The sequence below is a fragment of the Euleptes europaea genome, chromosome 8 (assembly GCF_029931775.1).
Source record: "Euleptes europaea isolate rEulEur1 chromosome 8, rEulEur1.hap1, whole genome shotgun sequence".
Taxonomy (NCBI): Eukaryota; Metazoa; Chordata; class Lepidosauria; order Squamata; family Sphaerodactylidae; genus Euleptes; species Euleptes europaea.
Window position 1 is genome coordinate 7,638,678 of NC_079319.1, and position 21,721 is coordinate 7,660,398.

The following is a 21,721-nucleotide window of genomic DNA, read 5'->3' on the forward strand; positions in this document are numbered from 1 at the left end:
AATGGGTGGCCTATGGGGTCTCCATAATTCGTCTGTAATTTGACCAGGGGTGGGGGGAAGGAAAAACATCAAGGGGAACTGAAGTTCTAAGCCCACTCAGAGTGGATTTTGACAGGCCATTACAATAACATTTAGCCTTCACAATTGTTCTTTCAATCTAATAACTTTTGCTGACCTCTCTTTTTCTCTCTTTTTCTTTCGCTTTCTTAGGGAGACCGGGGTGCTCCCGGTGTTCCTGGCCAGCCAGGAGACAGAGGCCCTCCAGGAATTGGACTTGCTGGACAACCTGTAAGTACCAAACTCTCTACCCCTCCATCTCTCATGCAAACGGAGCATCCTTAACTGGTTCCTTCCATAATTGGAAAGGTTTGAAGTTGTGAATAGAGAACATAAGAAGAGCCATGCTGGATCAGACCAAATGCCCACCAAATCCAACATTATTTCCACGCAGTGGCTGCCTCTAGGATGCCCACAAGCAGAATGACTGTGACAGCATCCTCCTGCTAGTGCCTCCCCCCACTGACTGATAGAAAGAGGCATATCGCCTCTGGTACTGGAGGGAGTAGATACCTATCATGGCTGGTAGCCATAATGAATAGTAGGCACGAATAGCCCTGTCCTCCATAAATTTGTCCACTCCCCTTTTAAAGCCTTAAAGGAGGAGCCCCGTGGTAAGATGCATTACCTCAGTCCAAGCTCTGCTCACGACCTGAGTTCGATCCCGATGGAAGTCAGTTTCACGTAGCTGGCCCAAGGTTGACTCAGCCTTCCCATCCTTTTGAAGTCAGTAAAATGAGTACCCTGTTTGCTGGGGGTAAAGCATAGATGAATGTGGAAGGCAATGGTAAACCACCCCACAAAACATAGTCTGCCTAGTAAACGACTTTTATTGTATTCACCACAAATGCCTTGCTAGATAAATCGCACTCAGTTCTGTTAATTTTAGACAATAATAAAGGTGACTTTGATGTATGAGTGCCCATAAATTAAAAGATAAAATAGTACCATGTTAGTTCACAGAGATAAAAAGGATTTAGGCAGTGGAGCTTCAAAAATACCAATTGTGCATTCATTTATTCACGAAAGTCTACATAGCATGTAGGTTTTTAGAGAAAATAATATAGCCATGGTTGAAATTCATGAGGGAAAAACATGCAACCCTGTAGGGAGAGGTAAATATTAAATACATAATTTAAATATTGGGCTAAAATTAAAATAGCAATAAAGCTGCTGCACATTTAACTATGCACAAAAATATAAAGTAGGAATCCATTAAAAAGTTCTATGGTTTATTAAATAAACTTCTAATTTCGCATCCTTAGGGGCAGAAGTGGTTACTTTTGACTTAGAATAATAGAATCATACAGTTGGAAGGGGTCATACAGGCCATCTGGTCCAACCCCCTGCTCAATGCAGGATGAGCCATCCCTGACAAGTGCTTGTCCAGCCTCTGCTTAAAGACTGCCAGTGAGGGGGAGCTCACCACCTCCCTAGGGAGCTGATTCTACTGTTGAACAACTCTTTATGTAAAAAACTTTTTCCTAATATCCAGCTGGTACCTTTCAGCCTGTAATTTAAACCCATTTTTGCGAGTCCTGTCCTCTGCTGCCAACAGGAACAGCTCCCTGCCCTCCTCTAAGTGACAGTCCTTCACATATTTAAAGAGGGCAATCATGTCCCCCTTCAACCTCCTCTTCTCCAGACTAAACATTCCCACCTCCCTCAGCCTTTCCTCGCAGGGCTTGGTCTCCAGACCCCTGATCCTCCTCGTCGCTCTCCTCTGCACCTGTTCGATTCTGTCCACATCCTTTTTGAAGTGAGGCCTCCAGAACTGCACACAGTACTCCAGGTGTGGCCTGACCAATGCAGTGTACAGCGGAACTATGACATCTTGCGATTTGGATGTTATGCCCCTGTTGATGCACCCCATTAGCTTTTTTGTTGCTGCATCACGCTGGCTGCTCATATTTAATTTACTGCCCAATCCTAACTTACAGCCCAGTGATTTACAACCCAATCCTATCGGAGGGTGCGAGAGGGGATAAAAGCTTGCATGACCTCTGCGTTGGTATTAGTGCCACTTGTGCCGATGCACTTATGCCAGTTTTGGGGAGCCGCACGGAAGTGCCATCCTGGGTCTCTGGCATAGCTTTGCTGGCACGCCGGCATCAAAGGGGCCCGGGAAAGCTCCTTTTGGCAGGTGTCGGGTTGCAACTGCATAAATGCAGGCATAGCCTTGTGAAACTCTGTGGACAGTTCCTTGGGGTTTTCTTCAAAATTGCTTTTTTGGCTTACTGCGCTTGGCCACAAGCCACCCTGGAGGTGGTGCGGTTGCGCCATCCCCTTGCGCCTCATAACCACCCCTCTGTTAGGACTGGACTGTTTAGAGTGGCTGGTTAAGATTCCCAGCCAGGAAACAAGATGTTCAAACTGAGGGTCAACTGAAAGGAGGTGTCACAAGATCTGTGGTTAGATTCCTGCCAGAAGATCCGTGGTTTTCTGTCATTTCTGTCAGAGGTTCTGTGGTTAGATTTCTGTGGTGTCAGAAGAGATGTGGTTGGATTTCTGCCATGTTTTCTCTTCGTAAGCAAGGGCGGCAGGGAATTGTGATTCAAGTTGTGGACGGGGCACGAGGGAAATACGGAAACTCTTTATTGGCCCCATATTCTTACCTCAGATGTTGTCTGTGCCCCCACCCACCTCCCTGAGTTGCTATTTGCTCCCTTACAAAAAATATACAGACAACATTACGGCGACCTAAACGTATCCCTCAGGGAGGTGAACAGAAGATCTGGGCATTTTCAGGACTGCGAAATGGTGGAAAGAGAAACTTAAACGGACACCTCTGCCCTGGTCAAGTCTCTAATCAAAACTGGGACTCCCAATATGTTCCTTTTATTTATGAACTGCACTGGAGATACAATTGTGGGTCTCATGAGATCTTCTCTGGTTTGACCCAGGGGTGGCTGGAATGGGATTGTATTGTCCCCATATGGAATTTTTCAGGACAGACATGCTGTACAGTTGCCCTGCATCAATGAAGCACTTTCATAGTTATTTGGACATACATTCACACTTCAGTGGATCCACTGTTTCTCTGAAGACAGGTGATTTATTTTCCAGAAAGCTGAAGGTGGTTTGAAAGAATGGGTCACTGCTCATGGTGTCGTGTATTCCTCCACCTTTATGCCTCCTGGAAACTCTGTTTGATGTTGACCAAAAGTGAGACCAGAAAAAAAGAATGTGGCCATCTTTCCAATTATTTTCAGCTCTGTCTGTGAAGGAAAAAATGGATGGCGTATATGGGCCACAGGTGTCGGCTCATTCCAAGTATGCTATGAAGGACAGTTTTTTTCTTTCCAGAAGTGTTCTTAAGAGAGATCCTCCTAATTTCTCTTTACCCAGTTTTTCCTGGAAATCCATCAATCCGTGTCTTTCCCTCTTTTTAGGAATTCGGAGTCTGTTTTGAATCAATTCCGTTTTGATCAAAGAGAAATTCCAAGAGAGGAGGGGCAGGAAAGGCTTGGCTTCCTGTCCTGAAAACCTCCAGACTAACAAAGACTACAGTCCACAATAGCCATGCAGATTAGCTTTGGATTTCACACATTAACAGATCCCTTCAGGATACAATGGTTCCATATTAACATACCACACCCTCCTTAGCACATTATCTTGATACTTACAGGACAATGATTAGCACATTACCTTTGATACTTTTTGCAGGACAATGATTCAGCTCAACCCAACCCCTTTCTGATGATATATTACTCTTCCTACACATTTGACACTGAGAGACACTGTCCTTCAGTGTTACTCCTCTGAAGATGCCTGCCACAGCTGCTGGCGAAATGTCAGGAAAGAAAATACCAAGACCACGGTCACACAGCCCGGATAACCCACAAGAACCAGTGAACTCTGACCGTGAAAGCCTTTGACAATATTTAGCAGGAAATGAGGTTCTGCAGAGTTTCAGAATTTCACTCTGTAGATGCTGTAGATGTTCAAAGGCAGACAATGTCCATTTGTGCATGGCTGCTTCCTCGCGGTCACCCTGCCGACTACTTTGGGGTTTGCTTTGATTAAGCTTGCATTTGCCAACTGTCAGCTAACAGCTGTTTTCTGGGGCCAACTTTCACTCTTGCTCTCCCCATCCCTGTCCCCTCCCCCATGAAATCTAAATAACTTGTGAACTTCTGCATGGTAAATGTCCGTTACTCCTTGAATTTTGCGAGTGTTTTGGTTCTTTCTGAATATTCTCGAAACAGCAAATGATGGGTATATTTTTGTCTTGGGAATACTGAAATGCACAACCCTACTGTGAGCACAACCGGTTCTATCACATCCCATGGCAAAACCCAGCTGTATTCACAGTACCAAGTGGAATACCGCCAACACTGAAGAAGTGAGCTGTGGCTCACGAAAGCTCATACCCTACCAGAAAATATTTTTGTTAGTCTTTAAGGTGCTACTGGACTCTTGCCCTTTTTGACTACTGCAAACAGACTAACACGGCTACCCACTGTGAACCACCAACACAGGGAAACTTCACTCCCAAATCTTCAAAAATGTTGTTTCTTTTCAGGGCCCGATGGGACCTCCTGGAGAGAAAGGGCCATTGGTACAGTATGTCTTTCTACCTATAAACTGCTTTTGGTGGGGGTAGGGGGACGGGGGAAGGAAAGATGCTTGTATGCTTGCTTAGGTTCTTTCTGCCTGAAATGATAGCAAGGATAATAGAGAATATAGTTACATATTTCATTCAGCCTGTTTCAGTTGGGGGTGGAGATAGTCCATGTTGTGGCCCATTCTTGCCCATTCTAGACTAGATGTTACGGCAACTGCCAACAGTAGAATTCATTTTTTTAATCCCCAGGGTTAATTGACTGAGTCATATTTTTGGGCATACTTGGAGAGTCCTCCAGGTACGTAGAGAACACTGCCTTGTCTGACAGGGATGGCCCAGTTTCATCACCTATATTTAGGAGGCAGCAGGTTGGCTATGTTTTTGATATAGGTATTTCCAATGGCCCCCTCACCAATCCTGAGCAGTAGAACCATGTTGGTATCTGAGCAGGATGATCACATGATAGCTATTCTCTAAATTTAAATCTATGAATTCCCCCAGAGAGCCAGTGTGGTGTTCTGGTTAGGAGCGGTGGACTCTAGTCTGGAACACCAGGTTTGATTCCCCGCTCCTCCACATGAGTGATGGACTCTAATCTGGTGAAGCAGGTTGGTTTCCCCACTCCTACATATGAGGCCAGCTGGGTGACCTTGGGCCAGTCACAGTTCTCTCCGAACTCTCTCAGCCCCACCTACCTCACAGGGTGTCTGTTGTGGGGAGAGGAAGGAGATTGTAAGCTGGTTTGATTCTCTTTAAAAGGTAGAGAAAATCAGGGTATAAAAATCAACTCTTCTTCTTCTTCAGGAGAAATGAACATAATAATCAGAATTATTTGTTTATCCTCTTCTGATCAGGGTCTCCGAGGTTCGCCAGGCATACAAGGCCCCCCTGGACAATCTGGTCAGGATGTAAGTAAAGAGAGTGGGTGGTTGACAAGCTCTTGAAATGCACTGTGGGTCAGCAATGATTCTGTGGGCAGCAGCTGCCCATCCAGCGCCATCAATACAATCAGCTTTCACACATGTCAGAGAAGGGGATTCCCCACCACCACCACCGGGAATTGTCAAATAATTGCATTAGGCAGGACATGGATTTCAAATGTGGCTGCCATTTCAAGATTCATGTACACACGGGAGCACATGTGGAGTTCCCGCAGAAGCCAGTGCTTCATCATCTTAAAAGGGCATCTTTATTGTCTTTGTTTTTAAAAATATATAATTGTAATATGAAGTACTATTTTGCCCTGGCATTAATGGTCCAGGCTAGCCTGATCTCATTAGATCATGGAAGCTAAGGAGAGTCAGCCTTGGTTAGTACTTGGAGGGGAGACCACCAAGGGTGGGCAGGGTTGGAATGCAGAGTCAGGCAATGGCAAACAACCTCTGTTCATCTCTTGCCTTGGAAACCCTACGAGGTTGCCATAGGTCGGCTACGACTCGATGGCACTTTTTGCCACCAAGAGTAGGGTTGCCAGGTCCCTCTTTGCCAGCAGCAGGAGGTTTTGGGGGCAGAGCCTGAGGAGGGGAGGGACTTCAGTGCCATAGAGTCCAATTGCCAAAGCGGCCATGTTCTCCAGGTGAACTGATCTCCAGCTAGTACCTGGAGGTTGGTGGGCAGGAGATCTCCAGCTAGTACCTGGAGGCTGGCAACCCTAATCAAGAGACTATTTTCATTGCATGCACAAAGAGACCCAGTGCAATTCAGGAAGCGGCTTTTGGAAATGAAGAGGGGGAAACTTTCTGTGGACAAGCAACAGAAGGGAGGGGTGCATAACCCTTTTCAGACCTACCCTAGATATTTCCCCACCCAAGCTGCTTACACCGTGAGCAGGGCCGTAGCTAGGGGGGCAAAGAGGGCAGCCTCCACCCCTGTGGCATGCAGAGAGGGCAACAGAACCGCCTGTCCTACAGAAGGAGCAGGCCAGGTAGGAGCAGCAGTTCTGCTGCCCTCTCTGCATGCCACAGGGGTGGTAGCTGCCCTCCTTGCCCCCCTCCCCCAACTACGGCCCTGCCTTTAAGGTTCAATATACATGTGTTTGTAGCATTTGAAAACGTAAGGAAGGAAAATCAGTTGGGGGGAAGGAGTGACTCAGAGTGGAGATCTTGCAGGCATGAAAGGGTTTAAGTATCTCCTCCCCCCCCCTGCTGTTTTTCTACTTAAAGCCCTCCTCGAGCTGATTTTTTTTTCCTTTTCTTTTTAAACGGCATGTCATTTGCCTGTTTGTGTCTGACGCTCAGTCTGGCAGGAAATAAAGCAAACCCCTCCCTCTTTCTCACCCCATCTATTATTTCTACCTTTCCCCTGATTCCGCGAGCCCATTCATTTCAGTGACGTGGGCGCTGCTCCTTTTTGTACCCCCTCAAGAAATAATGTCAAGGGAAAGTTTCTCCTCCACAGCCCAGTTCCCTCAGCATCCTCTCTCAGCAAAGTCACGACTTGCTGGCGCTTGTCATTATTCCCCAGTGAGAATCATTATCTGTGCTTTTTCCCCCTTTCTGTTGAAAAGGTAAAGGAAAGGGCACAGAAACATACAAAGGGAGGGGGAAAATCAATGCCGCCTCTTTTTCTCTGCCCCTACCTGGCCCTGTATACCAGCCAGGTTAGCGAACCAGCTGCAGAAAAACACAGAACAGCAGGGGGTAGACAGTAGAGAAGGCGAGTCTGCAAAGCAAGACTGTGAGGTTTTTAAATACCTTTTTTTTTTTTGCATTAAGCAAGAAAATCCAAGCAAGGCCACACCCTTAAGGTAGCTCAGACCGAGACCATGGATTGCTGTAAAGGTTGGAAACCAGGACTTTGAATTGGGCCAATTAGAATCTAAGAGGAAGCCAGGGGGGCATCTTCAGGAATGGTGGAACACCTTGGCCACATCTGAGTACCCCACAACACAGAGCATATATGCTTGCCAGGCTAAATATGATACCCTCTGCCTTGTTATATGGAAGATTTCATAAATTCCCATTTGCCGATAGAGTTTGCCCTTGTGGGAATGGTAAAATTGAATCACTTGTGCGTGTCCTTTTTAATTGTTCCTTTTATGCTTGTAGCCAATCCCAATTGATTGACCCACCGTTTGTAAACAGGGAATGGTTTTCTGGTGAGATCAGGACATCCTATCTTATGACCACATTAAACCCAAAAATAACTGAATCAGTTGCAAGGTTCTTACAGTTAGCAGTCAGATATCGTGAATGGTGTGTTGCTTTCCTTCATGGCTGATTTGGGATGGTTTTATCCAATTTTATTTAATTGTACTTGGATTTATCCTAATATATGTTCTTCCTTACCTGGCCCCAAATTCTGGAGACCAGTTCTGCTGCCCATTGACTCCTGCAAGCAGATCTAATGTCCATTATTTAGAGCGCTCTCAGCTGTTTGGTGGCTCATGTGCCCTTTAAATTTTTACCAGCATGGTGTAACGGTTAGGAGTGGCGGACTCTAATCAGGTGAACCAGGTTCGATTCCCCACTCCTCCACATGAAGCTTGCTGGGTGACCTAGGGCCAGTCACAGTTCTCTCCAAACTCTCTCAGCCCCACCTACCTCACAAGGTGTCTGTTGTGGGGAGAGGAAGAGAAGACGATTGTAAGCCAATTTGAGACTGCTTAAAGGTAGAGAAAATTGGGGTATAAAAACCAACTCTTCTTCTCATGAGGGTCACTAGTTCCATCATACACTTGTTCTGCAGAGATATGGGGTGACCTATCTGGCATCCTTCCAAGAATCCACTTCATATTTGTATGAACTTTGTGTTCATATGTATATGTTTTATATATTAGATATGAGTTGCACTGCGTACTTCCTTAGTGATAATAGCTATAACAGTGTGTGTTGCTTGCTCCCCCACCCCAGATCTGGAACACACCAGTGGAAAATGGGGGTTGGAAAAAATGGGCATCCCATTCTGTTATCTCTATATCTTAAAAGTGTAGCAAAAGTCCAAGGAAGCAGAGTGTCGAGGAGAGAAGAGGGGCCTGCAAAGTGGTTGCAGAAGTATCCAGAAGGTAGGAAGACCTGACACACTTTCCACCAACTTGGGATGGTCTTCTTATGGAGAAAGCTCCCATAACTAGACATGAGACCTCACTTTCTCAGGGTCAGGAATGGTCCAAGTCTTGAAGTTTGAATTTGACTGGGCAGTTTGAAGGTAACAGCTGTCAAAATATGGCAGGAAGATTAGGAGGGAAATACCTGACATTCCAAGGTGGGGAGAATGTTAACTCTATAACTTAGATCAGAACAAACATACTCCAGAGAGAATCCCCTACTGGGGAGGAGAAATCTTCAAGCCTCTCTAATGCTCGTACCTCTGTGCAAAATGGCATGATCGGAATATAATGACCTTTATTGTTTTGTGATTGTAGGGTTTGCCAGGAAATCCAGGGGAAAGGGGACTTCCAGGAAAACCGGTATGTCATTTCTCTAATTCTCTGTGCCTCCATGTCCTCACAGCACCTTTCAGTGTTCAAGAGAAACCTATGCTTGGGGGCAAGATGTCTTTCTTTCCCACAGGCCAGTGTGCTAAATGATCAGTAAATTAATCTGTGCTGCCTAATGACTCTTGGACACCAATCTCTGGACAGCCCCTAATTGTAATTTAGATGTGTAATTTAGAATCATAGAATTGGGAGGGGCCATAAAGGCCATCTAGTCAAACCCCTGCTTAGATCAGCCTAGAGCATCCCTGACAAGTGTTTGTCCAGCCTCTGCTTAAAGACTGCCAGTGAGGGGGAGCTCACCACCTCCCTAGGCAGCCAATTCCACTACTGAACTACTTTTACTATCATTCCCCCCCCCCCTTAATACCTAGTCGGTACCTTTCCGCCCGAAATTTAAACCCATTGTTGCGAGTCCTGCTGCCAACAGGAACAGCTCCCTGCTCACCTTTAAGTGACAGCCCTTCAGATACTTAAAAAGAACAATCATGTCCACCCTCAACCTCCTCTTCTCTAGACTGAACATTCCCATGTCCCTCCGCCTTTCCTCGTAGGGCTTGGTCTCCAGGCCCCTGATCCTCCTCATCGCTCTCCTCTGCACCCGCTCCATTCTGTCCACATCCTGTTTGAAGTGAGGCCTCCAGAACTGCACTCTAACAGAAGATTCAGCAAACCTCAAAAGATATATTTATTCCCATTCACCTCCATTTATTCCATTCACCTCTGGCTGGTGCATGGCTAATCTGTTTAATAGGATAGGGGATGTTTTGACATTGATTGTACGTTACTAGAAACTGAACTTCAAAACAGTGTAAAACTGTTTGTTTTTTCTTTAGGGTGCCTCTCCTCTGCTCTCTCCTGGTGATATACGTCTCTTAGTTAAGGTAAGAATCCTCTGAGGTGCCTAAAATACAGTATTCAGTGACAATCCCACTAAGACAGATTGGTATTTGTACCATTTGCAATGAGAGCCAGTGTGGTGTAGTGGTCAGGAATGGTGGACTCTACTCTGGAGAACTGGGTTTGATTCCCCACTCTTCCACATGAAGCCTGCTGGGTGACCTTGGGCCAGTCACAGTTCTCTCAGAACTCTCTCAGCCCACATGGAGGCAAGCAATGGCAAACCATCTCTGAATGTCTCTTGCCTTGAAAACCCAATAGGGTTGCCATAAATCAGCTGTGACTTGATGGCACCACACCCTGAGTTTGAGTGGTAAAGCAGCCTGTTGCATTGCGGCACTGCTGGGTGTAAACCGGAAGTGACATAATCGTGTCACACGCAGCTGCGCGCATGTGATCCTCCACCCCAGCTCCACCCCAAAAACCTCCTGCTGTAGGAGAGGGGGGACCTGGCAACCCTACCCTACTAGCTGGTGAAGGTTTCCCCAAGAATCCTATCTGTTTGCATTCCTTTGGCTGTTAAGAAGAGCCCTGCTGGATTAGACTGTGCATCTATGTAGTCCAACTTCCTGTTTCCAACTGAGGCCATCCATGGAGTTATGGAAACAACAGCCCTTCCTCAATATTTCCACACACACACTCCAGCATTTGGTAGTTGGGGGTCCCTACTTGCCATGAGATTAACTGAGTGGCTGTGGATGAGTCAACATGGAATGCTGTAGCTTTTAGGATCTGTAACAAGAATTCTCATAGCAGTTCAAGTATCTCAAATATACAAGTATACAGTAAATCCATCAGCTGGCTTGGACCACATGTTGCAGTAGTAGTAGAACAAGAAGAGTTGGTTTTCATATGCCAATTTTCTCTACCACTTAAAGAAGAATCAAACCTGCTTACAATCACCACATCAGACACCCTGTGAGGTAGGTGAGGCTGAGAGAGTCACCCAGCTGGTTTCATGTGTAGGAGTGGGGAAACGAATCCAGTTCACCAGATTAGCCTCCGCCGCTCATGTGGAGGAGCAGGGAATCAAACCCGGTTCTCCAGATCAGAGTCCACTGCTCCAAACCACCGCTCTTAACCATTACATCACCCTGGCTCTGGGCTGGGAAATACCTGGAGATTTTGGGGATGGAGCCTGAGGAGAGTGGGGTTTGGAGAGGGGAGGGACTTCCATGGAATATAATGCCATAGAGCCCACCTTCCAAAGCGGCAATTTTCTCCAGGTGCACTGACCTCTATCGCCTGGAGATCAGTTGTAATCCCAGGAGATCTCCAGCTACCACTTGGTGGTTGGCAACCCTAACCATGTGGGGCCACCCCTTCCATACTAGGAGCTATTATGTGCAATTTATCATCTGGTATTTTGACCCATACCAAACCAGCCTGGTTAGCAAATTGTATGTTGCTCCTAGCGTCTGAATTTGTTGTTGTAATTAGGCCAGGAGTACTATTAGAGTTTGCACACAACTGCCTTTTCAGCTCCTTCTTATGTTGTACTGTTTAACAGTACAACATGTTTCCACATAGAATCATAGAATCATAGAGCTGGAAGGGACCACCAGGGCCATCAAGTCCAACCCCCTGCACAATGCAGGAAATTCACAACTACCTCCCCCCTCCACACCCCTAGTGACCAGAAGATGGCCAAGATGCCCTCTCTCTCATCATCTGCCTAAGGTCACAAAATCAAGGAAGGAGAGCTCACCACCTCCCGAGGAAGCCTGTTCCACTGAGGAACCGCTCTGTTAGAAAATTCTTCCTAATGTCTAGATGGAAACTCTTTTGATTTAATTTCAACCCGTTGGTTCTGGTCTGACCTTCTTGAGCAACAGAAAACAACTCGGCACCCTCCTCTATATGACAGCCCTTCAAGTACTTGAAGATGGTTATCATATCCCCTCTCAGTCTTCTCCTCTTCAGGCTAAACATACCCAGCTCCTTCAACCTTTCCTCTTAGGACTTGGTCTCCAGACCCCTCACCATCTTTGTTGCCTTTCTCTGGACCCGTTCCAGCTTGTCTATATCTTTCTTAAATTGTGGTGCCCAAAACTGAACACAGTATTCTGGTTGAGGTCTAACCAGAGCAGAGTAAACTGCATGAATATGATTGTTTATGTTTTATGTTTATACATTCTGTTTGTGCATTGAAATAAAACTTTTCAAATTAAAACTTTGCTTAAAAAAAGAAAGCAATCTAAGTTTGTTGTTTAAAAGTGCCCATCCCATAAGGCAGAGGGGTTTTCACTCTGTTGAGCTTCCATAGTATATTGTATTTGCCGGCAATCCCGTCTCGACTCAGCCAAAGCTACCGACAACATCCGTGAATTTCTTCTCTTTGTTGCTTTTTAGGACGTATGCAGCGACTGTCCCCCTGGACCACCTGGGCTCCCGGGAATGCCAGGATTCAAGGGGGATAAAGGCGCCCAAGGTCCGCTCGGCAGAGAAGGCCCAGTTGGAAAGGCAGTAAGGAAAAAAAATCGCACCACTTACCTTCCTAAGTTTTTTATCCAGGTTGGGAGATCAGTGACTGAATTCCAGGCACTGGTCTGTTTATTTGCACTGATGTAGAGGGAGAATCCTCCCTCTCCAAAGAAACATCTACCAGTTCACCCAGCTGGCTTCATGTGTCAGAGTGGGGAAACAAATCCAGTTCACCAGATTAGCCTCCGCCGCTCATTTGGAGGACTGGGGAATCAAACCCAGTTCTCCAGATCAGACTCCACAGCTCCAAACCACCGCTGTTAACCACTTCATCACACCGTAGTAAGCCAAGGGGCCGTGGCTCAGTGGCAGAGTATCTGCTTAGCATTCAGAAGGTCCCAGGTTCAATCCCCGGCATCTCCAGGTGATGTGAAAGACCTCTGCCTGAGACCCTGGAGAGCCGCTGCCAGTCTGAGTAGACAAAACAGACTTTGATGGACCAAGAGTCTGATTCAGTATAAGGCAGCTTCATGTGTTCATGTGTAAACATTGACTCTTGGAAAGGTTGGTGTATAGGTTTGGAATAAAAGGTCATCCTTCTTGGACTCAGTAGAAATGACCTCCCATACACATGAAGTTGCCTTATACTGAATCAGACATAGAAACACATTATTATTATTATCATCATCATCATCATCATCATCATCGTCATTGTTGTTTTTGTTATATGAATTTATATCCTGCCCTCCGTGGCTGATGTCAAGCTCAGGGCAGCTTCCACCAGATGCAATTACAGTTTACATAGAGCTGGAAGGTTCCCGGGGTCATCTCATCCACCCCCTTGCACAATGCAAGAAATTTGCAACTAGCTATTCCCCCCACTCCCCCAGTGACCCTTGCTCTATTCCCAGAGGAAGGCAAAAAACAACAACAACAACAACTCAGGATCTCTGGGCCAGTGTGCCTGGAGCTATGCATTCACGATGAAGGGACATTCTGAATTTTAATTAAAATTATACATATAGATCAGTTTTACATATGAATCTTTTCACCCCACTCTCCAAGGATGCTTACATAATTAGGGTTGCCAGGTCCCTCTTCGCCACTGACGGGAGGTTCTTGGGGCCTGAGAGGGACGGGGCTTGGGGAGGGGAGGGACTTCAATGCCATGGAGTCCAATTGCCAAAGCAGCCATTTTCTCCAGGGGAACTGATCTCTACATGGTGGAGATCAGTTGTAATAGCAAGAGATCTTCTGCTAGTACCTGGAGGCTGGCAACCCTATACGTAATGCCCCGTTAGGTGCTAAAATGAGAGATTTCATGTGCAGCATTCTGGATTTAGGCACAAAACCTAGTCCAGGACTCATTTATAAAGGAACAAGAAGTAACCTTATCATTTTTACTCTGTCTTTCAGGGGGAGCCTGGACCAAGAGGTCATCCTGGCCCACCAGGTGTGGAAGGTCCCAAGGTCAGCTATGCATTCAGTCTGCACCTTCAAAATCTTTTTTTTTATTATTATTATTTGAAAGAAGCAAAACTCAGAATCAAAAATCTTGGCTGTGGGAGAAGAGCTTCTGATTGTGTCAAGGTGAAGGCAAAAGTGAAAACAGCCCTGCATATTGAAATCCCACAAAGCCTAACCCCTTCAAAGTGCTCCCGCTGATCCAGACATCTGAGTACTTTGGGAAGGACTTCAATGCCATAGAGTCCAATTGCCAAAGCGGCCATTTTCTCCAGGTGAACTGATCTCTCCAGGTGAACTGATTGGCTGGAGATCAGTTGTAATAGCAGGAAATCACCAGCTAGTACCTGGAGGTTGGTAACCCTAGTATAGAATAACTTGTCCATACAGCATAAAATTGAATAAAAAAACGGAAAATATCATCAGTGATAGAAGTAAACATGGGATGGACCTAAACCAGTGGCAAGATAGGAAATCAAGAGGAAATGAAACGACCATATCAGTGCATCCTTTTCTTTAATCCAAGGTGGTTTTTAGCAGCCGGGTTTAGATTGCTGTAGTCTTCACAGAGCACTGTTTCTTGATTTGTTTTAATTGTTGATTTTATGTGCTTTTGATATTTATTGTTATAATATTATGTATAATTATCAGTTTGTGATACTGGTAGCCTCCTTGGGAATCAAGAGACTGAGAACATGGAATACAAATGCCTAAATAAATACATCAATATGTGGCAGCCATTGTAGGAACATTTGGTTTTAAAGCAAGGTATATGTATTTTTAAATAAATTGATCGCTTTCTTTGTCATTAGGGTGCAAAAGGAGACCGTGGGACAATGGGTGAGGCTGGTCTGAAGGGTGAGCAGGTAATAGAAGACTTCCTTGAAACCGTACCCTAAGCAATAATATTCTTTCCTTGATCTTACCCAAAATACCTCAGTGTAATACATTGCATAGGAGCCCTGTGGCATAGAGTGTTAAGCTGCAGTACTGCAGTCCAAGCTCTGCTCAAGACCTGAATTCGATCCCAACGGACGTCAGGTTCAGGTTGCCGGCTCAAGGTTGACTCAGCTTTCCATCCTTTCGAGATTGGTAAAATGAGTACCCAGCTTGCTGGGGGTAAAGCATAGATGACTGGGGAAGGCAATGGCAAACCACCCTGTAAGCAAAGTCTGCCTAGTAAATATCAGGATGTGACGTCACCCCATGGGTCAGGAATGACCTGGTGCTTGCACAGGGGAACCTTTACCTTTTAATACATTGCATACAATGCAGTCTGGCTTATGGATTTTTGAGTGACCTCAGGCAAGATACTAACTAGGGTTGTGCAAAATTTTTTAAAAAGTACATTTCAGGTTCAGGTTTATTGGGCCCGATTTTTTCAGAAAACCCGGAATAAGCCGAATACCCATACCAGAAAATTTGTATTTACCAGTATGGTAAATATATTGTATGACTCCAGTTTCTAAACCAGAATCTCAGGTATTATCCCCCCCCCAAACAAAAAACAAAACAAAACATAAATTGCTTCAAGAGAATTTTGACCAGAGTATCAGCAGATGGGGGAGGGGTCTTAACACTTTCCCCCTCCACGGTTTCCCCACAATAAGTTAGTCCCTCTGTAAGTTCAAAATGTGTGTTTTTGAACCCTATGGGGTTCACAGGTGAGATCTGGAGGAGAAAAATTGTGGAAGAAGTGCAGACATTCTTTCTACCAGCCTGTTAGGCTGTTACTTCTCTGCTCAAAATCTCTGTGGCTCTGTTTTTTTTTTAATGATGTGCCAATGTGCCATTAGGCGCATTGGTGCATAGCATATAGTTGCAAGGGAAATGTTCACTCACTCCGAGATGATTGTTGCTGCTCTTTGCATCGATCTGAGCAAATTGCTTGCTGAATTATGTTAAAGCCATTCTTTCCTTAAAACAAATTGATGGAACACCTAGCCTGGGGAGGGGAATGCAGTGTCAGATGCATTTGTGCATAAGGTTTGGTAAGCCTCTTTCGCTCAGCCAACCCTGAAACGTTTCATGCGCATTCTTTAGTTCCAGAACCTTATGTGCATAGGAGGGACTTAGTTCAATAGATGTGTCATGCTCGGGAAACCCCTGCAGCAGATTGCAGTGTCAGGATCATTTATATTCAGGAGTCAACTCCCCTGTTTGCAGCCTAGCTTGAAAAAGCTTTTTAGAAGATCTGTGGGTATTTGTGAACAGAAGTGAAATATAAAAGTAAAAGCTGTTATTATCTTCCGCAGGGCCATCCTGGGATACCTGGCTTCTTGGGTCAACCTGGAAACCCAGGCCCACCTGTAAGATGCTTTTGTATATCTTCCTCCCCTATATCTTTCTCACCTTTATTAAAAAGTGAACTGTTGTTGGGAAATACCTGGAGATTTTGGGGTGGAGCCTGAGGAGGGTGGGGTTAAAGGAGGAGAGGGACATCAATTGGGTATAATGCTATAGAGTCCATCTTCCAAAGTGACCATTTTCCACAGGGGGAACTGATCTCTTTCACCTGGAGATCAGTTGTAATTAGGGTTGCCAGGTCCTTCTTCACCACCGGCGGGAGGTTTTTGGGGCGGAGTTTGGGGAGGGGAGGGATTTCAATGCCATACAGTCCAATTGCCAAAGCAGCCATTTTCTCCAGGAGAACTGAGCTCTATCGGCTGGAGATCAGTTGTAATAGAAGGAGATCTCCAGCTAGTACCTGGAGCTTGGCAACCCTAATGGTGATCTTCAGAGGACCTTTTTCTTTCCATCCCTTCACTACATCTCAGCATTCACTGTACAGGTCTTCAGTTTGCAGAAATTATGTAGAATATGTGTGATTACAGTATTTATTTTATTCACATAACATGTTCAGTGTCAGCATTTCAAATTTAAATTTTGTTTTATTTTTGGCAAGGAAAGGGGACCAAATCAAAGCTGATGCAATGTGCTCTATTACCAGATGAAGAACAAAAAGAGAAGGACAATTAAAACCCCACATGAACACTGTTAAACTGGGCGCTGGATTTATTGACAGTCTCTCACAAAGACATCATCAATCGATACAGCTAATAGAGGCTTCCAAGTCTCCCGTCTTTTCTTCTTGTGAAGGGAGGGAACCTTCAACTAGTGCAAAACGCTGAGGCCTGCATGATATCTGGGGCTGGCGGCTTGGTGCCTGTTGCACCAATTTTGAGAAACTCTGCACTGGTTGCCGGTTTGCTTCCCAGTGCAGTTCAAAGTGGCGGTCATTACCTTTAAAGACTGGAGCTAGAGTTGTGGTTTTTGTGTATGCGTGTGTTAAATGAATCTGAAGCTGAAGGTAAACCTCAAACCTGCACTTCATAATGTATAAGATTTCACCATGAATGTAGAACGCTGCTCATTCTTTTTCCCCCTTGTGATTTAGGGCTCCGAGGGACCCCCTGGACCTGTGGGACCACCAGGGAATCCTGGAGATGTGGTAAGTCACTGTTCAATTTGCAGTTGGTAGTGGAAAGTGCTATAAAGTTGCAGCTGACTTATGGTGACCCTATAGGGTTTTCAAGTCAAGAGATTTCAGAGGTGGTTTCCCATTGCCTGCCTCTGCGTAGCGACCCCGGACCTCTTTGGTGGTCTCCCATCCAAGTACTCACCAGGGCAACCATGCTTAGCTTCTGACATCTGACAAGAGCGGGCTACCCTGGGCCAATCCAGGACAGAGCTCTGTTTGTAGTTAATGCAAGCAATTTCTGTAATTCCAAAATATGGAAAGAACTCTCCATGATCTGAATGATTCCAACTGGGAATCACCTTATTAATAGCTAATTAAATATTTGGGGGAATGGCAGGAGAGAAGAATCCTAGGTGAAGGAAATATCAGCCTCTGAAGCTGCCTCATACCGAGTTAGATCTCTGGTTATCAAGGTGAGACTGAATGCTGGCCAGGAATTGTCTGCTACATTTTATACGTCGGAGGAAAGATTTGAACTGACGGTCCCTCTAGGACCTTGTTTCTTGCAATGGCACACTAGATATCCTTGTAAGCAGGGCAGAGAGGCCAAAGCCTTGCTCTGTTGTTTCTGCTTCTGAACGTGGAGGGTCTGTTTAACCATTGTGGAGAATAGCCATTGATGGACCTATCCTGTATGAATTTATCTAATCCCCTTTTAAAGCCAACTAAGCTAGTGGTTATCAGCACACACTATGCAAGGAATTCCACGAGCCAATCACTCTTAGAGTGAAGAAGTCCTAAATCTACTGTCTCTCCTGAATCAACTGAATCTAACCCCCCATCATCTTCATTTGGTTCCTCTTCAGAGACTTCCTTAGTGATCTCACTTCTTTGGTGGTTTCCCACCCAAGTACCAACCCAGTTGAGCTTCCAAGATCTGACAAGTTCAGGCTATACCATGCTCCCGTCCCTTCCCTACACCCAGCATGGAGTAGTGGTTAAGAGGGGTGGACTCTGATCTGGAGAACTGGGTTTGATTCCCCACTCCTCAACATGAAGCCTGTTGGGTGACCTTGGGCTAGTCACAGTTCTCTCTAAACTCTCTCAGCCCCACCTACCTCCAAGGTGCCTGTTATGGGGAGGGGAGGGGAAGGGAAGGTAATTGTAAGCCGCTTTGAGACTCCTTTAAGGAAGAGAAAAGCGGGGTATAAAAACCAACTTTTTTTCTTCTTTTGATATAAAGTGACCAAAATTGCACACACATTCTCAATTTCACCATACCATCAATCTGCCTGCCTCCATAGTAGTACTATGTATCATGAGCTCTTTGAAGGAAATCCAGAGAATACTTTTCTTGGTAACACCCAATAATTCAATGGATAGGGATTCTTGGACAAATGAATCAGTTTGAAAAGGGGGTTTTCAGACCATTGTGCTGATCAAACGTTGTAGCCTACTCAGTTCTCAGGATCCTTTTATCCCAGACAAGTTTTGTATCTTCTGCGATATTTTCGTACCTCACCCATATGTCTTGAGAGGATATCTCTGTCTGGACAGCTTGTGAGAACATAGCCATAACTATAGCTCTTTGGCAGGGTAAAGAAGGCCCCTCTGGACCTCAGGGCCCTCCGGGATTGCCTGGACTCCTGGTGAGTATTAAATATCATTTGTTTGTTTCAAAAATGATGCCAGTCATTGGATCTAACCAGCTTTTTCATGCAATCTCAGACAATCTCCTTCCATTCTGTAGCCTGCATCACATATGACTTTGGTACACACAGGTTACATGAACCCCAGCAGAGCTTTTTTGGGTAGTCAAAGGGAAACCACATTTTTCTTTTTCACAGTGGCAGAAAAGCTGGTTGCGTCTAACCCATTATTACGAAATTTTAAAATCCATGCTGGATATGTAAATGTGCTACAGTATTTCTAAACCTTATGGAAAGGTTTTAGCTGGGTACAGAGATACAGGCATATTTCAGTCAAGGGAAGCATTTGGATGACTTGAAATCCCATTCCTACTCCATTCTGTCAGTAAAAAAGCAATTGCTCTGCACCAATTTTTTGAATCTGTGGGCAATTCTCCTGACTTGAATAGGCAGGCATGAAAATCAAAGGAAAGATCTTCCAATCTGAACTGTGTGATCCAGTCTATTTAAAAGAAACCCAACTCTGACTTGTCCAGGAAGATAATATGAAGAAGAAAAAACAGTAGAATCATAGAGTTGGAAGGGACCACCAGGGTCATCTAGTTCAACCCCCTGCACAATGCAGGAAATTCACAACTACCTCCCCCACACACCCCTAGCAACCCCAACTCCATGCCCAGAAGATGGCAACAAAACCCCTCCAAGATCCCTGGCCAATCTGGCCAGGAGGAAAATTGCATCCTGACCCCAAAGTGGTGATCAGCATTATCCTGGGCATGTAAGAAAGGGCCATGAGAGCCAAACACTGATGCAACCCTTCCTGCCCTCCCTCTCATGATCTGCCCAAGTTCACAGAATCAGCATTGAAGACAGATGGCCATCTAGACTCTGCTTAAAAATCTCCAGGGAAGGAGAGCTCACCACCTCCTGAGGAAGCCTGTTCCACTGAGGAACCGCTCTAACTGTCAGAAAGTTCTTCCTAATGTTTAGACGGAAACTCTTTTGATTTAATTTCAATCTGTTGGTTCTGGTCCGACCTTCCGGGGCAACAGAAAACAACTCTGCATCACCCTCTCTATGATAGCCCTTCAAGTATTTGAAGATAGTTGTAAAGGTAAAAGGCAGGGCTTGCCAATGACGTGCCCGTGGGCGCCACGGCTCCTGCCAACACCTTTCTTGGCACCCACCAGGTGTTTTTAGAAAGTGGATGGAACCAGCGGGGCTTTTGCCCAGTAGGGATTTCAATTGGCCAGTGGAGAACAAATTGGCTGAGCAAATTAAAATAGCATTGTTTCAGTGACAGCTGCCATCACGGTGTTCATTTATTCTCTTTCACCTCTCTTTCCCAGTGTATTTTTAAATTACCCCTCTTCTCCCCAGCATTTGGGCTTCTTCTGTGTGTGTGGCTCCACCTCCTATGGCAGCCATTTTGTGGTTGGCTCTGCCTCCTGCAGCTGTCATTTTGTGGCTGCCCCCCAGCCTGTGTCAGAATTTCAAAGGTGCCTGCAGACTAAAAGAAAACCCTGGAGTAAGTCTTCTGCACGATGTGTTCATCTCTCCTTGCACATACTAGGGAACACAAAACAGTTTGGCCAACATGAGGCCTGGGGGCTTTGCTCATTCCAGTAGCTGACAGGCTTGCTATTTCACACAGCGCTGGGATATTGTGAAGCCTTCCTCATTCTCTACAATTGCCCTAACTGTGAAATACCTTCCACAAGATGTCAGTACACTCTTTTTTTGCATGCTTTTGACGACTGTTCCTGTCATGGTGTTTGTGACTCTTATCCGTAACCACAAATGGGGGGGAAATTTAATCCTGGAAATTCATGGGCTCCTTGGCTCTTTTCTTTCCCTTATAGGGCATTCCTGGAAAAGATGGCAAAGAAGGCAAGCCAGGGTCTCCTGGGGAACCAGTAAGGAAAACCTACTTTCTTCCTCATATTTAGTGCTTTCATTTATCATAGCCTCAAAACCGGGTGTTTCTTTTGTTGTTGCCTGTGAGCTATTGCCATTGGCAGAGATGCTGTGATGTCACAGAATTTCACATCACTCACCGATGACTTTTTGTAAAATGTGTTACGGGCAGCTCTGTATTGGGTTATATGCTACCTCTCCACTCATCCCATGTAGAGAATTTGAAAAGTGGAGCTACACTTGATATTTCTGTCAATCTCTTACCATAATCGTGCCACGGCTACCAGCAAACAATGACTTCTTGGTTGTTCCCTTCGAATCCACATTTCTCTGGCTTTCTGTTGTGCTTGCGTGGTACAGCTGAGGGAAATGAGGCAAAGAGAGATGAGTGAAGATACATGTTAGAAAGAACTTCTTACTGTTGATCTATAAATGTCCTTGGTTCCTTTCAGGGTAAGCCAGGAGAGCCTGGACTACAAGGACCGGAGGGATCTAGGGGGCTGCCGGTAAGTCTTGTCAGAGGCAGCTGCCTTTTTCCATTGGAAGCTTTGCTGAAGACTGGATGATGTACTTTTGTGATTATCACAAAACGCTCTAGTTGAGAAACTTAAGAATTCCTGTGGTATGTAGTTAAATTGTGGCACTCCCTGCCCCAGGATGTGGTGATGGCTGCCAACTTGGAAGGCTTTAAGAGGGGAGTGGACATGTTCATGGAGGAGAGGGGTATTCATGGCTCCTAGTCAAAATGAATACTAGTCATGATGCACACCTATTCTCTCCAGGATCTGAGGAACATGCCTATTCTATTAGGTGCTGTGGAACACAGGCAGGACAATGATGCTGCAGTGATCTTGTTTGTGGGCTTCCTAGAGGCACCTGGTTGGCCA

At 45.4% G+C, this 21,721-nt stretch overlaps 1 protein-coding gene across 1 annotated transcript in view; it reads left to right on the plus strand.

Annotated features, from left to right (window-relative positions):
- Nucleotides 1-21,721, plus strand: part of COL22A1 (collagen type XXII alpha 1 chain) — a 163,912-nt gene that overhangs the window by 128,008 nt on the left and 14,183 nt on the right. Inside the window, exons 39-51 of the mRNA XM_056854652.1 lie at nt 211-288; nt 4,583-4,618; nt 5,479-5,532; nt 8,988-9,032; nt 9,896-9,943; nt 12,312-12,425; nt 13,800-13,853; nt 14,660-14,713; nt 16,103-16,156; nt 17,245-17,298; nt 18,864-18,917; nt 20,780-20,833; nt 21,287-21,340. Of these exons, the coding sequence (XP_056710630.1) occupies nt 211-288; nt 4,583-4,618; nt 5,479-5,532; nt 8,988-9,032; nt 9,896-9,943; nt 12,312-12,425; nt 13,800-13,853; nt 14,660-14,713; nt 16,103-16,156; nt 17,245-17,298; nt 18,864-18,917; nt 20,780-20,833; nt 21,287-21,340 (753 nt within the window). The remainder of the gene's footprint in view (nt 1-210; nt 289-4,582; nt 4,619-5,478; nt 5,533-8,987; nt 9,033-9,895; nt 9,944-12,311; nt 12,426-13,799; nt 13,854-14,659; nt 14,714-16,102; nt 16,157-17,244; nt 17,299-18,863; nt 18,918-20,779; nt 20,834-21,286; nt 21,341-21,721) is intronic.